At 44.0% G+C, this 15,000-nt stretch overlaps 1 protein-coding gene across 1 annotated transcript in view; it reads left to right on the top strand.

Moving 5' to 3' along the window:
* The window catches only part of LOC139404673 (neuronal cell adhesion molecule-like), a gene marked incomplete at its 3' end in the record, with an annotated part of 84,010 nt that extends 71,728 nt beyond the window's left edge, over nucleotides 1–12,282 (top strand). Inside the window, exons 6-14 of the mRNA XM_071147279.1 lie at nucleotides 293–486; nucleotides 1,399–1,521; nucleotides 2,368–2,538; nucleotides 4,406–4,465; nucleotides 10,182–10,293; nucleotides 10,931–11,115; nucleotides 11,291–11,422; nucleotides 11,826–11,969; nucleotides 12,171–12,282. Coding sequence (XP_071003380.1) covers nucleotides 293–486; nucleotides 1,399–1,521; nucleotides 2,368–2,538; nucleotides 4,406–4,465; nucleotides 10,182–10,293; nucleotides 10,931–11,115; nucleotides 11,291–11,422; nucleotides 11,826–11,969; nucleotides 12,171–12,282 — 1,233 coding nt within the window. The remainder of the gene's footprint in view (nucleotides 1–292; nucleotides 487–1,398; nucleotides 1,522–2,367; nucleotides 2,539–4,405; nucleotides 4,466–10,181; nucleotides 10,294–10,930; nucleotides 11,116–11,290; nucleotides 11,423–11,825; nucleotides 11,970–12,170) is intronic.
* Between the last annotated feature and the right edge of the window lie 2,718 nt (nucleotides 12,283–15,000).

Raw genomic sequence — 15,000 nt, 5'->3', positions numbered from 1 at the left:
CGTTAGATACACCACCTACAGTACTGACTCTCAAGAGGAGGTTTCTAAACCATTAGATACACCACCTACAGTACTGACTCTCAAGAGGAGGTTTCTAAACCATTAGATACACCACCTACAGTACTGACCCTCAAGAGGAGGTTTCTAAATTAGTCACATGAATCCCAATGACTTGTCATCATTATTCAGCCCTATTCCATGAAGTGTCAATTATGTACTGTACTGTACTGTACTGTACTGTGCTGTACTGTACTGTACTCTACTCTACTTTAACCCTGTATGTTTTATCCAGCTTTTCCTGGACACGGAATGGGACACATTTTGACGTGGAGAAGGACTCTAAGGTGTTGATGAAGCCGAGCTCAGGGACGCTGGTCATAGACATCAGTGGGGAGAAGGCTGAGGCCTACGAGGGGATCTACCAGTGTACCGCACGCAATGAGCATGGGACCGCTGTTTCCAACAACATCTTCATCAGACAGTCGAGTAAGAACCGTTATTTCCAACTGTTACTGAGCCTGTCTTTACCCTGAGCCTGTCTTTACCCTGAGCCTGTCTTTACACTGAAACTGTTATTAACCTTAGCCAACCTTAGGACAACTCTTTTACCCTGGGATTCCAGCCATAACAAACCTACCCACTTTGTAAACTCTCCCTGAAGGGATGATGAATCTGTATTGAACAAGTATTATAATCAGCAGATCTTTTCAATGTCTTTGCAGATTAGAGTTAAGCATTCTGATATTTTAAAGACATAACTCCCTGTTGAACATTTTAAACAGGGACCCTCCCTCCCTGTTGAACATTTTAAACAGGGCCCCTCCCTCCCTGTTGTACATTTTAAACAGGGCCCCTCGCTCCCTGTTGAACATTTTACACAGGGCCCCTCCCTCCCTGTTGAACATTTTAACCAGGGCCCCTCCCTCCCTGTTGAACATTTTACACAGGGCCCCTCCCTCCCTGTTGAACATTTTACACAGGGCCCCTCCCTCCCTGTTGAACATTTTAAACAGGGCCCCTCCCTCCCTGTTGAACATTTTAAACAGGGCCCCTCCCTGCCTGTTGAACATTTTAAACAGGGCCCCTCCCTCCCTGTTGAACATTTTAAACAGGGCCCCTCCCTCCCTGTTGAACATTTTAAACAGGGCCCCTCCCTCCCTGTTGAACACTTTAAACAGGGCCCCGCCCTCCCTGTTGAACACTTTAAACAGGGCCCCTCCCTCCCTGTTGAACATTTTAAACAGGGCCCCTCCCTCCCTGTTGTACATTTTAAACAGGGCCCCTACCTCCCTGTTGAACATTTTCACAGGGCCCCTATCTCCAATTTCCCCTGTTGTACATTTTATACAGGGCCCCTACCTCACTGCTGCCTGTATGATGTCTGTTTATGTGATACAGGGTCCCCCTTGTGGTCGAAGGAGAGGAAAGAGGCAATCATGGTACAGGTGGGAGTGTCTCTGGTGCTGCAGTGTCGACCGCCTGCAGGCCTGCCCCCTCCCATCATCTTCTGGATGGACAACAGTAAGTCTTCAAGGGGTTTCATACATTTCTACACATTGTGTGTTGGTTTACATCCAGACAGTACGCTGTAAAGTCCAATTCTAGAAGTAATATTGCCGGACTGTGTTCTGAGATTATATAGGGGCTGTTTTTGGTTGTCAGTAAGCATACATATTTAGTGTAATTGTATACAGCCACTGCCTGTTCACCCCGCTATCATCCAGAAGGCGAGGTCAGTACAGGTGCATCAAAGCAGGGACCGAGAGACTGAAAAACAGCTTCTATCTCAAGGCCATCAGACTGTTAAACAGCCACCACTAACATTGAGTGGCTGCTGCCATACATGTACAAATGTATCACTAGCCACTTTAAACAATGCTACTTAATATAATGTTTACATACCCTACATTACTCATCTCATATGTATATACTGTACTCTATACCATCTACTGCATCTTGCCATCTTTATGTAATACATGTATCACTGGCCACTTTAAACTATGCCACTTTTATATGTTTACATACCCTACATTACTCATCTCATATGTAAATACTGTACTCGATACCATCTACTGCATCTTGCCTATGCCGTTCTGTACCATCACTCATTCATATATCTTTATGTACATATTATTTATCCCCTTACACTTGTGTGTATAAGGTAGTAGTTTAGGAATTGTTAGTTAGATTACTCATTGGTTATTACTGCATTGTCGGAACTAGAAGCACAAGCATTTCTCTACACTCTCATTAACATCTGCTAACCATGTGTATGTGACAAATAAAATTTGATTTGATGTGTAACATATTTTATGTGATACATCATCTCTGCTCTTCCTCTTCCTCTCCTTCCCCCCTCCCTCGCAGACTTCCAGCGCCTGCCTCAGAACACGCGTGTGTCCCAGGCGTTAAACGGAGACCTGTACTTCTCTAACGTCCTATTGGACGACACCAGGAACGACTACATCTGTTACGCCCGCTTCCCTCACACACAGACCATCCAGCAGAAACAACCCATCACTGTCAAAGTCCTGGACAGTAAGTGTCCATCCCACTCAGCACAGAGGCTTTTAACCAGTCCCAGTGGGTTCCTACACCTGAGTGTCCATTCCACTCAGCACAGAGGCTTTTAACCAGTCCCAGTGGGTTCCTACACCTGAGTGTCCATTCCACTCAGCACAGAGGCTTTTAACCAGTCCCAGTGGGTTCCTACACCTGAGTGTCCATCCCACTCAGCACAGAGGCTTTTAACCAGTCCCAGTGGGTTCCTACACCTGAGTGTCCATCCCACTCAGCACAGAGGCTTTTAACCAGTCCCAGTGGGTTCCTACACCTGAGTGTCCATTCCACTCAGCACAGAGGCTTTTAACCAGTCCCAGTGGGTTCCTACACCTGAGTGTCCATCCCACTCAGCACAGAGGCTTTTAACCAGTCCCAGTGGGTTCCTACACCTGAGTGTCCATCCCACTCAGCACAGAGGCGTTTAACCAGTCCCAGTGGGTTCCTACACCTGAGTGTCCATCCCACTCAGCACAGAGGCTTTTAACCAGTCCCAGTGGGTTCCTACACCTGAGTGTCTATCCCACTCAGCACAGAGGCTTTTAACCAGTCCCAGTGGGTTCCTACACCTGAGTGTCCATCCCACTCAGCACAGAGGCTTTTAACCAGTCCCAGTGGGTTCCTACACCTGAGTGTTCATCCCACTCAGCACATAGGCTTTTAACCAGTCCCAGTGGGTTCCTACACCTGAGTGTCCATCCCACTCAGCACAGAGGCTTTTAACCAGTCCCAGTGGGTTCCTACACCTGAGTGTCCATCCCACTCAGCACAGAGGCTTTTAACCAGTCCCAGTGGGTTCCTACACCTGAGTGTCCATCCCACTCAGCACAGAGGCTTTTAACCAGTCCCAGCGGGTTCCTACACCTGAGATGTTTACTGATCTGTAAGGGAGAAGCTCCACCTCTACACTGCTTATACATATTGATTCCCTTCAGATCTGCAAATAAGGGTTAGGGCCAAGGAGAAGGGAGCCTTGGACTGTCCCTGGGTCCTCCTTCCCTGAGTTGTCTTACTGGACACCATGACATTTTGTCATTGTATGTTTTCATGTTTCTGTGCATCTTCACATTGCCTTGTTATGCAATATTTGAATATAGTGATAATTTCATATTTTATAATACTCATCATTCAAATGTGTGATGCATTTTTTAACTGTCCTTTCATGTTGTTGTTGTTTGATGATATTTGTTTGTTGTTGTTGTTGTTTGATGATATTTGTTTGTTGTTGTTGTTTGATGATATTTGTTTGTTGTTGTTGTTGTTTGATGATATTTGTTTGTTGATATTTGTTTGTTGTTGTTGTTGTTTGTTGATATTTGTTTGTTGATATTTGTTTGTTGATATTTGTTTGTTGATATTTGTTTGTTGATATTTGTTTGATGATATTTGTTTGTTGATATTTGTTTGTTGATATTTGTTTGATGATATTTGTTTGTTGATATTTGTTTGTTGATATTTGTTTGTTGATATTTGTTTGATGATATTTGTTTGTTGATATTTGTTTGTTGATATTTGTTTGATGATATTTGTTTGTTGATATTTGTTTGTTGATATTTGTTTGTTGATATTTGTTTGTTGATATTTGTTTGTTGATATTTGTTTGTTGATATTTGTTTGATGATATTTGTTTGTTGATATTTGTTTGTTGATATTTGTTTGATGATATTTGTTTGTTGATATTTGTTTGTTGATATTTGTTTGATGACATCCCTTCCTCTAACTGAATCTCCCCCTGGTTGTTCCCTGTAGATGTCTATGTAGAAACTCTAACAATCTCCCCCTGGTTGTTCCCTGTAGATGTCTATGTAGCACTGCATGCTCATGATGTTCTGATTGATTTTTACAGTGGATGCAATCAATGAAACTGTGGCAGCTTTGTACAATTATACGAACAATTTATTTGTTGGTGAGTGCTGGTTTACCCCCTTATCCCAAAGTGAACCCAGCCCCATCCCAACTCCTCCTTTAATTCTAACCAACCTGGACTATACCTGACCCACCTGACTCCAACACCTGTAGTATAACCTACCTGGAATATACCTGACCCACCTGACTCCAACACCTGTAGTATAACCTACCTGGAATATACCTGACCCACCTGACTCCAACACCTGTAGTATAACCTACCTGGAATATACCTGACCCACCTGACTCCAACACCTGTAGTATAACCTACCTGGAATATACCTGACCCACCTGATTCCAACACCTGTAGTATAACCTACCTGGAATATACCTGACCCACCTGACTCCAACACCTGTAGTATAACCTACCTGGAATATACCTGACCCACCTGACTCCAACACCTGTAGTATAACCTACCTGGAATATACCTGACCCACCTGACTCCAACACCTGTAGTATAACCTACCTGGAATATACCTGAAACCACCTGACTCCAACACCTGTAGTATAATCTACCTGGAATATAACTGACCCACCTGACTCCAACACCTGTAGTATAACCTACCTGGAATATACCTGACCCACCTGACTCCAACACCTGTAGTATAACCTACCTGGAATATACCTGACCCACCTGACTCCAACACCTGTAGTATAACCTACCTGGAATATACCTGACCCACCTGACTCCAACACCTGTAGTATAACCTACCTGGAATATACCTGACCCACCTGACTCCAACACCTGTAGTATAACCTACCTGGAATATACCTGACCCACCTGACTCCAACACCTGTAGTATAACCTACCTGGAATATACCTGACCCACCTGACTCCAACACCTGTAGTATAACCTACCTGGAATATACCTGACCCACCTGAATCCAACACCTGTAGTATAACCTACCTGGAATATACCTGACCCACCTTACTCCAACACCTGTAGTATAACCTACCTGGAATATACCTGACCCACCTGACTCCAACACCTGTAGTATAACCTACCTGGAATATACCTGACCCATCTGACTCCAACACCTGTAGTATAACCTACCTGGAATATACCTGACCCATCTGACTCCAACACCTGTAGTATTACCTACCTGGACTATACCTGACCCACCTGACTCCAACACCTGTAGTATAACCTACCTGGAATATACCTGACCCACCTGACTCCAACACCTGTAGTATAACCTACCTGGAATATACCTGACCCACCTGATTCCAACACCTGTAGTATAACCTACCTGGAATATACCTGACCCACCTGACTCCAACGCCTGTAGTATAACCTACCTGGAATATACCTGACCCATCTGACTCCAACACCTGTAGTATAACCTACCTGGAATATACCTGACCCACCTGACTCCAACACCTGTAGTATAACCTACCTGGAATATACCTGACCCACCTGACTCCAACATCTGTAGTATAACCTACCTGGAATATACCTGACCCATCTGACTCCAACACCTGTAGTATAACCTACCTGGAATATACCTGACCCACCTGACTCCAACACCTGTAGTATAACCTACCTGGACTATACCTGACCCACCTGACTCCAACACCTGTAGTATAATCTACCTGGAATATACCTGACCCACCTGACTCCAACACCTGTAGTATAATCTACTTGGAATATACCTGACCCACCTGACTCCAACACCTGTAGTATAACCTACCTGGAATATACCTGACCCACCTGACTCCAACACCTGTAGTATAACCTACCTGGAATATACCTGACCCACCTGACTCCAACACCTGTAGTATAACCTACCTGGAATATACCTGACCCACCTGACTCCAACACCTGTAGTATGACCTACCTGGAATATACCTGACCCACCTGACTCCAACACCTGTAGTATAACCTACCTGGAATATACCTGACCCATCTGACTCCAACACCTGTAGTATAATCTACCTGGAATATACCTGACCCACCTGACTCCAACACCTGTAGTATAACCTACCTGGAATATACCTTACCTACCTGACTCAACACCTGTAGTATTACCTACCTGACCCACCTGACTCCAACACCTGTTGTATAACCTACCTGGAATGTACCTGACCCACCTGACTCCAACACCTGTAGTATAACCTACCTGGAATATACCTGACCCACCTGACTCCAACACCTGTAGTATAACCTACCTGGAATATACCTGACCCACCTGACTCCAACACCTGTAGTATAACCTACCTGGAATATACCTGACCCACCTGACTCCAACACCTGTAGTATAACCTACCTGGAATATACCTGACCCACCTGACTCCAACAGCTGTAGTATAACCTACCTGGACTATACCTGACCCACCTGACTTCAACACCTGTAGTATAACCTACCTGGACTATACCTGACCCACCTGACTTCAACACCTGTAGTATAACCTACCTGGACTATACCTGACCCACCTGACTTCAACACCTGTAGTATAACCTACCTGGACTATACCTGACCCACCTGACTTCAACACCTGTAGTATAACCTACCTGGACTATACCTGACCTGATCATCTACTCCCAACCTCATCCTGTAGTATAACCTACCTGGACTATACCTGACCTGATCATCTACTCCCAACCTCATCCTGTAGTATAACCTACCTGGACTATACCTGACCTGATCATCTACTCCCAACCTCATCCTGTAGTATAACCTACCTGGACTATACCTGACCTGATCATCTACTCCCAACCTCATCCTGTAGTATAACCTACCTGGACTATACCTGACCTGATCATCTACTCCCAACCTCATCCTGTAGTATAACCTACCTGGACTATACCTGACCTGATCATCTACTCCCAACCTCATCCTGTAGTATAACCTACCTGGACTATACCTGACCTGATCATCTACTCCCAACCTCATCCTGTAGTATAACCTACCTGGACTATACCTGACCTGATCATCTACTCCCAACCTCATCCTGTAGTATAACCTACCTGGACTATACCTGACCTGATCATCTACTCCCAACCTCATCCTGTAGTATAACCTACCTGGACTATACCTGACCTGATCATCTACTCCCAACCTCATCCTGTAGTATAACCTACCTGGACTATACCTGACCTGATCATCTACTCCCAACCTCATCCTGTAGTATAACCTACCTGGACTATACCTGACCTGATCATCTACTCCCAACCTCATCCTGTAGTATAACCTACCTGGACTATACCTGACCTGATCATCTACTCCCAACCTCATCCTGTAGTATAACCTACCTGGACTATACCTGACCTGATCATCTACTCCCAACCTCATCCTGTAGTATAACCTACCTGGACTATACCTGACCTGATCATCTACTCCCAACCTCATCCTGTAGTATAACCTACCTGGACTATACCTGACCTGATCATCTACTCCCAACCTCATCCTGTAGTATAACCTACCTGGACTATACCTGACCTGATCATCTACTCCCAACCTCATCCTGTAGTATAACCTACCTGGACTATACCTGACCTGATCATCTACTCCCAACCTCATCCTGTAGTATAACCTACCTGGACTATACCTGACCTGATCATCTACTCCCAACCTCATCCTGTAGTATAACCTACCTGGACTATACCTGACCTGATCATCTACTCCCAACCTCATCCTGTAGTATAACCTACCTGGACTATACCTGACCTGATCATCTACTCCCAACCTCATCCTGTAGTATAACCTACCTGGACTATACCTGACCTGATCATCTACTCCCAACCTCATCCTGTAGTATAACCTACCTGGACTATACCTGACCTGATCATCTACTCCCAACCTCATCCTGTAGTATAACCTACCTGGACTATACCTGACCTGATCATCTACTCCCAACCTCATCCTGTAGTATAACCTACCTGGACTATACCTGACCTGATCATCTACTCCCAACCTCATCCTGTAGTATAACCTACCTGGACTATACCTGACCTGATCATCTACTCCCAACCTCATCCTGTAGTATAACCTACCTGGACTATACCTGACCTGATCATCTACTCCCAACCTCATCCTGTAGTATAACCTACCTGGACTGTACCTGACCTGATCATCTACTCCCAACCTCATCCTGTAGTATAACCTACCTGGACTATACCTGACCTGATCATCTACTCCCAACCTCATCCTGTAGTATAACCTACCTGGACTGTACCTGACCTGATCATCTACTCCCAACCTCATCCTGTAGTATAACCTACCTGGACTATACCTGACCTGATCATCTACTCCCAACCTCATCCTGTAGTATAACCTACCTGGACTATACCTGACCTGATCATCTACTCCCAACCTCATCCTGTGTGACTAAATTCACATTGATAGCATAATATAACAAAATAACATCAAACAACGTTAATTACATTCCATAACTAAATCCTCCCCCTTTACCCTGCACTGTGTTAACTTAGCTTACCTTCTTACTTAGAAAACCAAATGCCTAAAAGGTTCATTCATTTGTAGGAAACCCATCAAGAAAAAGAAACCAATCAAATCCATTTTCTTTACTGAAATGAATGTTCCTTTCTTTGGATGGGCATTCATCTACTAATGTTAACCAATGGGCATTCATCTACTAATGTTAACCAATGGGCATTCATCTACTAATGTTAACCAATGGGCATTCATCTACTAATGTTAACCAATGGGCATTCATCTACTAATGTTAACCAATGGGCATTCATCTACTAACATTAACCATTAGCTTCCCATTAGTTTAGCATTATTCATAGTAAAAAGGATCCTCCTCCTAGTTTAAATTCAACACATCACCCAATAGTTAGATGATGAAATCCAAAGTGAAGCACACAGCATACAGAACTAGTATGATGAAACTCTTGCATGAGACGTGTACAGTATTTTCTCTCTCTCTCATCTAGATCTTTCCATGTTCTTTTAATGTAAGTCTCTGACCCTGAAAAAGGCACGCATGGAAAGATCATAAAACACAATCTGTGTTCTGTCCATCCAATCAGCGGTTCACGTCAATGTGTTGTATACAACACATTCCCCCCAGCTCTACTCACTCAATCTAGTCTCATTGTAAATTTCACAAGGGATTTTCCAAGACCTTTCAGTAAGGGCTTGCTTAGGGCTAAACATGTTAGAATCAAAGCAGCCGTAGCTAGCTTATGACTAAAATCTGTCATATGATTATATCGAGGAAGGATACTAAGGGAGAAATCCTAGATCCCTTGGTTGTCATGGCAACATATTGACAACTGGACAGCCTGTCTCTCCAGGTGTTGTGTGTCTACTTCCGACCAGTGGCCCTATATAGTGCACTATGGGGATAAGGGAGCCATTTGGGAAGCAGCCTGTGAAAGGGCCAACGTAGGGCCTGCCTGGCTACAGTTAACTCATTGTATATCCACTATCACAGTCCATAACAGCACGGGATATTACTACTATCCTATAATAGTCTATATGCCGCTGGTGCTGGACTACTGGCTCTACAAACTGAATGGTCACAGCTAGCTACAGACAGTTATACCCTTTCCACAATCCAGCAGCTATATTTACCCACCACCCAGGTCAGAGAAGTACTATTTAACTTGGCTCAGCTCGGCTTGGCTCAGCTCGGCTTGGCTCAGCTCGGCTTGGCTAAGCTCGGCTTGGCTCAGTAGTGTGAACAGGGTATAGGAACGTGTGGTTCTGGTGCTGAGATGATTGTGTTTCCTGTCCTGTTCTCCAGACAGTCCATCGGGGGAGCGGCGACCCAGCTTCATGGCTCCTCTGGGGCGGAGCAGCACCCAGATGGCCCTGAGGGGAGGGGTTCTGGAGCTAGAGTGTATCGCTGAAGGACTGTAAGTACGCCCACAACACTGCATGAACAACGCTGCATGAACAACACTGCATGAACAACACAGCATGAACAACACTGAATGAACAACACTGCATGAACAACACAGCATGAACAACGCTGCATGAACAACACAGCATGAACAACACTGCATGAACAACACAGCATGAACAACGCTGCATGAACAACACTGCATGAACAACACAGCATGAACAACACTGAATGAACAACACTGCATGAACAACGCTGCATGAACAACACAGCATGAACAACACTGCATGAACAACACTGCATGAACAACACAGCATGAACAACACTGAATGAACAACACTGCATGAACAACACTGCATGAACAACGCTGCATGAACAACGAAGCATGAACAACGCTGCATGAACAACACAGCATGAACAAGGTTTTTACTTCTGTTTTTGCACAAGGGCAGGTTGGTTTGTTTAATCTTTGTATGTGACATTCAGCAACACTACTTTGTTGCCTTGTCAAGACAAAATCATGTCTTCTATTGCAAAATCAGGCTGGTTACCTAGACAACATTTGACTAGCTGTCTGTCTGTTCTTTTTGGGAGAGGACAATAAACAGATATTGGTAAGTTATTTATTTAGTTGTTGTTGTTTTTGCTAGTCCGACTCCGGAGGTGTCCTGGTATAAGGAGAGTGGCGATCTTCCTAGCAGCCGGATGTCCTTCCACAACTTCCAGAAGACGTTGAAGATCGCAGATGTGATGGAGGTGGACGCCGGGGACTACCGCTGCACGGCCAAGAACAGCCTAGGCTCCGCCCATCACACCATCAAAGTCAACGTCAAAGGTCTGTGACACAAAGAAGAGTTGGGACTAGATGGAATATGTGGAGAAATGTTTCTAACACTCCTAGTACCTTTACAGTGTTGTGGATTTTAAAAGGGGTATTCTATAGGTCTGTCCCTCTCTCTCTCTTTCTCTGACTCTCACCCCCCCCCCCCCCCCCCCCCTTCCCCCCCCAGCGGCTCCGTTCTGGATCAGTGCCCCCAGGAACCTGATCCTGGCCCCGAAGGAGACGGGCATCCTCACCTGCAGAGTAAGTGGAGACCCCAAGCCCCAAATCGCCTGGTCCGTCAACGGAGTCCCCATCGAAGGTGAGTGTAGTCCACTTCCACCCCAGACTGAGGCTCAATGGAACGAATCCTAACTGGAGAAATGCACACTGAAGCGTACATTTACATTTTAGTGATTTAGCAAACGCTCTTATCCAGAGAGATTTATAGTCAGTGTGTTTCACTTACGTAGGTAGAACAGCAGCAGAGCTCATATACTATTGCATAAATCATTCATTGATGTCAGTGAGGGATTTGCACAAAATATGGTGCTGCGCGCAAGTAGAGTATCCAATCAAATTAGGATTCATCCCCTATGTGGGCAGAGCACACATCTACACGATGTTACCCCTCAACTATGAACATCCAGATGTGCAGGAGGAAGAGTGAGCAGAGGATTGAATGTGTGACATACTGTATATCTAGCCTGTGATCCCCTTGATAGACTCTCCAAAGGACACGAGTCGGAAGGTGGAGGACGACACAGTGATTCTGAGCGACGTCCAGACCGGCTCCAGCGCTGTCTACCAGTGCAACGCCTCCAATGAGTTTGGCTACCTGCTGGCTAATGCTTTTGTCAATGTGCTTGGTGAGTCTCTGGAAACACATTGAATCTGCCTTTTAGAATCAGAATATTGAGTCAATAAACAAATAAAACCTCTAAACTCTTGAGCTTTACAACTCTTGAACATTGTTGTGGCCAATGACATCATTTTGTGTTCTCTGCATCATTCTCATGTCACGTTATGGTATAGTAATCATTATCAATATGATTTGTTTCTGTTTTCAGCCGAAGCACCAAGGGTGCTGACTCCCCCCAACAATGTGTACCAGGTCATCACCAACAATCCTGCCTTCCTGGACTGTGCCTCGTTCGGCTCGCCCATACCAACCATCACATGGTTAGTCCATCTGGCTCTAAGTATTGCAAGCCAGTCAGCCAGACTTTAAGTTTCACAAGCCAGTCAGCCAGACTATAGTCTCACAAGCCAGTCAGCCAGACTCTAGTCTCACTAAGCCAGCCAGCCAGACTCTAGTCTCACAAGCCAGCCAGCCAGACTCTAGTCTCACAAGCCAGCCAGCCAGAGTCTAGTCTCACAAGCCAGCCAGCCAGACTCTAGACTCACAAGCCAGCCAGCCAGACTCTAGTCTCACAAGCCAGCCAGCCAGACTCTAGTCTCACAAGCCAGTCAGTCAGTCTCCCATCTTGTTTATAAAGATCTATCTCTATCTCCCGATCTATTTCTAGTGGTTGCCCAGTAGCTTTTCCACAATCTCAAAAACTTTTCTCACAAGAGACACCCCTTAGGGATGTTATAAAGGGCACTCTGTTAACACCTCTCTGTTAACACCACTCTGTTATTAACATCATTCTGTTAACACCACTCTGTTATTAAAATCATTCTGTTAACACCTCTCTGTTAACACCTCTCTGTTAACACCACTCTGTTAACACCACTCTGTTATTAACACCTCTCTGTTAACACCACTCTGTTATTAAAATAATTATGTTAACACCTCTCTGTTAACACCTCTCTGTTAACACCTCTCTGTTAACACCACTCTGTTAACACCACTCTGTTATTAACACCTCTCTGTTAACACCACTCTGTTATTAAAATCATTCTGTTAACACCACACTGTTAACACCTCTCTGTTAACTCCACTCTGTTAACACCACTCTGTTAACACCACTCTGTTAACACCACTCTGTTATTAACACCTCTCTGTTAACACCTCTCTGTTAACACCTCTCTGTTAACACCACTCTGTTAACACCACTCTGTTATTAACACCTCTCTGTTAATACCACTCTGTTATTAAAATCATTCTGTTAACACCTCTCTGTTAACACCTCTCTGTTAACACCACTCTGTTAACACCACTCTGTTATTAACACCTCTCTGTTAACACCACTCTGTTATTAAAATAATTCTGTTAACACCTCTCTGTTAACACCTCTCTGTTAACACCTCTCTGTTAACACCACTCTGTTATTAACACCTCTCTGTTAACACCACTCTGTTATTAAAATCATTCTGTTAACACCACACTGTTAACACCTCTCTGTTAACTCCACTCTGTTAACACCACTCTGTTAACACCTCTCTGTTAACTCCACTCTGTTAACACCACACTGTTAACACCTCTCTGTTAACTCCACTCTGTTAACACCACTCTGTTAACACCACTCTGTTTTTTTTTTTTTTTTACAGTATTTTTATTGGAATTTTACAATTTTCACCCATATTAAGAGATACAACAACAGAGACAAAGCACACAGAAAGCTTCTCACACCCCGTCACCATCATTGCGTCTCTCAATACATACATTTTAAACAAACTTACAAACAGAAATTAAACAAAAAAGCTCAGTTTAAACCAAGAGGTTAGGTTCCACACATGGAACGTACAGTGTAGTTCTGAAATACATACATCCCTGTCATTCTACGAGAATCCTTGCAGCATAATAGCTGATACCTCAGGTTCTAGGTAATTTAGATAAGGTTCCCATACTTTGTAGAACTGGTCTGTTTTAGAATGCAATGTACATGTCAGATATTCCAGAGGCACCCATTCAAATAGTATCTTATGCCAATCTTTAATAGAAGGAACCTTATCACTAATCCACTGTAAAAGGATGTTTTTCCTCGCTGCGAAGGTGAGGATGTTGTAAAGCCTCCTTTTACTCACATAAGTAACCTGCCTACTAGGGAGACCTAACAGTAAAGAAACTGGGTCCAACTCTAGATCAACCCCTAGGATCTTTTCAATTTCTTGCAGAACACCAGACCAGTATCTTTGTATTTTGGTACATGACCATAAACAATGTGTTAGGGTGCCTGTATCAGTTTTGCATTTAAGACACTGAGGGGAAGAGGAGGTGGGGCTAAAAGCATGTCTGCGATTTGGGGATATATGCAATCTGTGTATTATTCTTAATTGGATTGCTCTAGTACGATTACATACAGATATTGTTTTTGCATATCTCCAAATGTCCTCCCACATCTCTTCGTCAATAGTAACAGACAATTCTTTCTCCCACACTTGTTTCACCCTCTGTGTGTTGACAGCAGAAAGGGACCTTAAAGTATCATAAAACAGACTTACAGACATTTTCCTTTGTGGGAAAAAAAGCATTATTTCAATGACAGACACATCAGGGTTACCAATTAAGGTGGTGCTCTTCAGGATATAATGTCTTACTTGTAGGAAGCGGAAAAAGTCCTGCTTTGGGATTCGATATTTCTCGACCATCTGCTCAAATGACAACAAAATCTTATCAACAAATAAGTCATTTAGCCTGCGTATGCCCTTATTAAGCCAATAGTTAAAGCCGGCATCCAGCAATCCTGGACTGAAATCTGGATTGTTAACAATTGGGGTAAGAGCAGAGGTTAGTTTGGACCTTCCCAGGAAGCGTTGAACTGACCTCCATACTTTGAGTGTGTTAAGTGTAACGGGATTATTGCAGTGACCTTCTACAGACTTGAAACTTCTGAAAAATAAAAGATCCTGTAAGGGGTATTTTGAAAGAGAAGTCTCAATGTCTAACCAGATAGAGGAGCCATAATTTGTGATCCAGTCAGAGACATAACAAAGGTGGGCACACCACTGATA

The sequence above is a fragment of the Oncorhynchus clarkii genome, unplaced genomic scaffold (assembly GCF_045791955.1).
Source record: "Oncorhynchus clarkii lewisi isolate Uvic-CL-2024 unplaced genomic scaffold, UVic_Ocla_1.0 unplaced_contig_9008_pilon_pilon, whole genome shotgun sequence".
NCBI lineage: Eukaryota > Metazoa > Chordata > Actinopteri > Salmoniformes > Salmonidae > Oncorhynchus > Oncorhynchus clarkii.
Note: the sequence above shows the minus strand (reverse complement) of the source record. Positions and strands in the feature narration are given on the sequence as shown.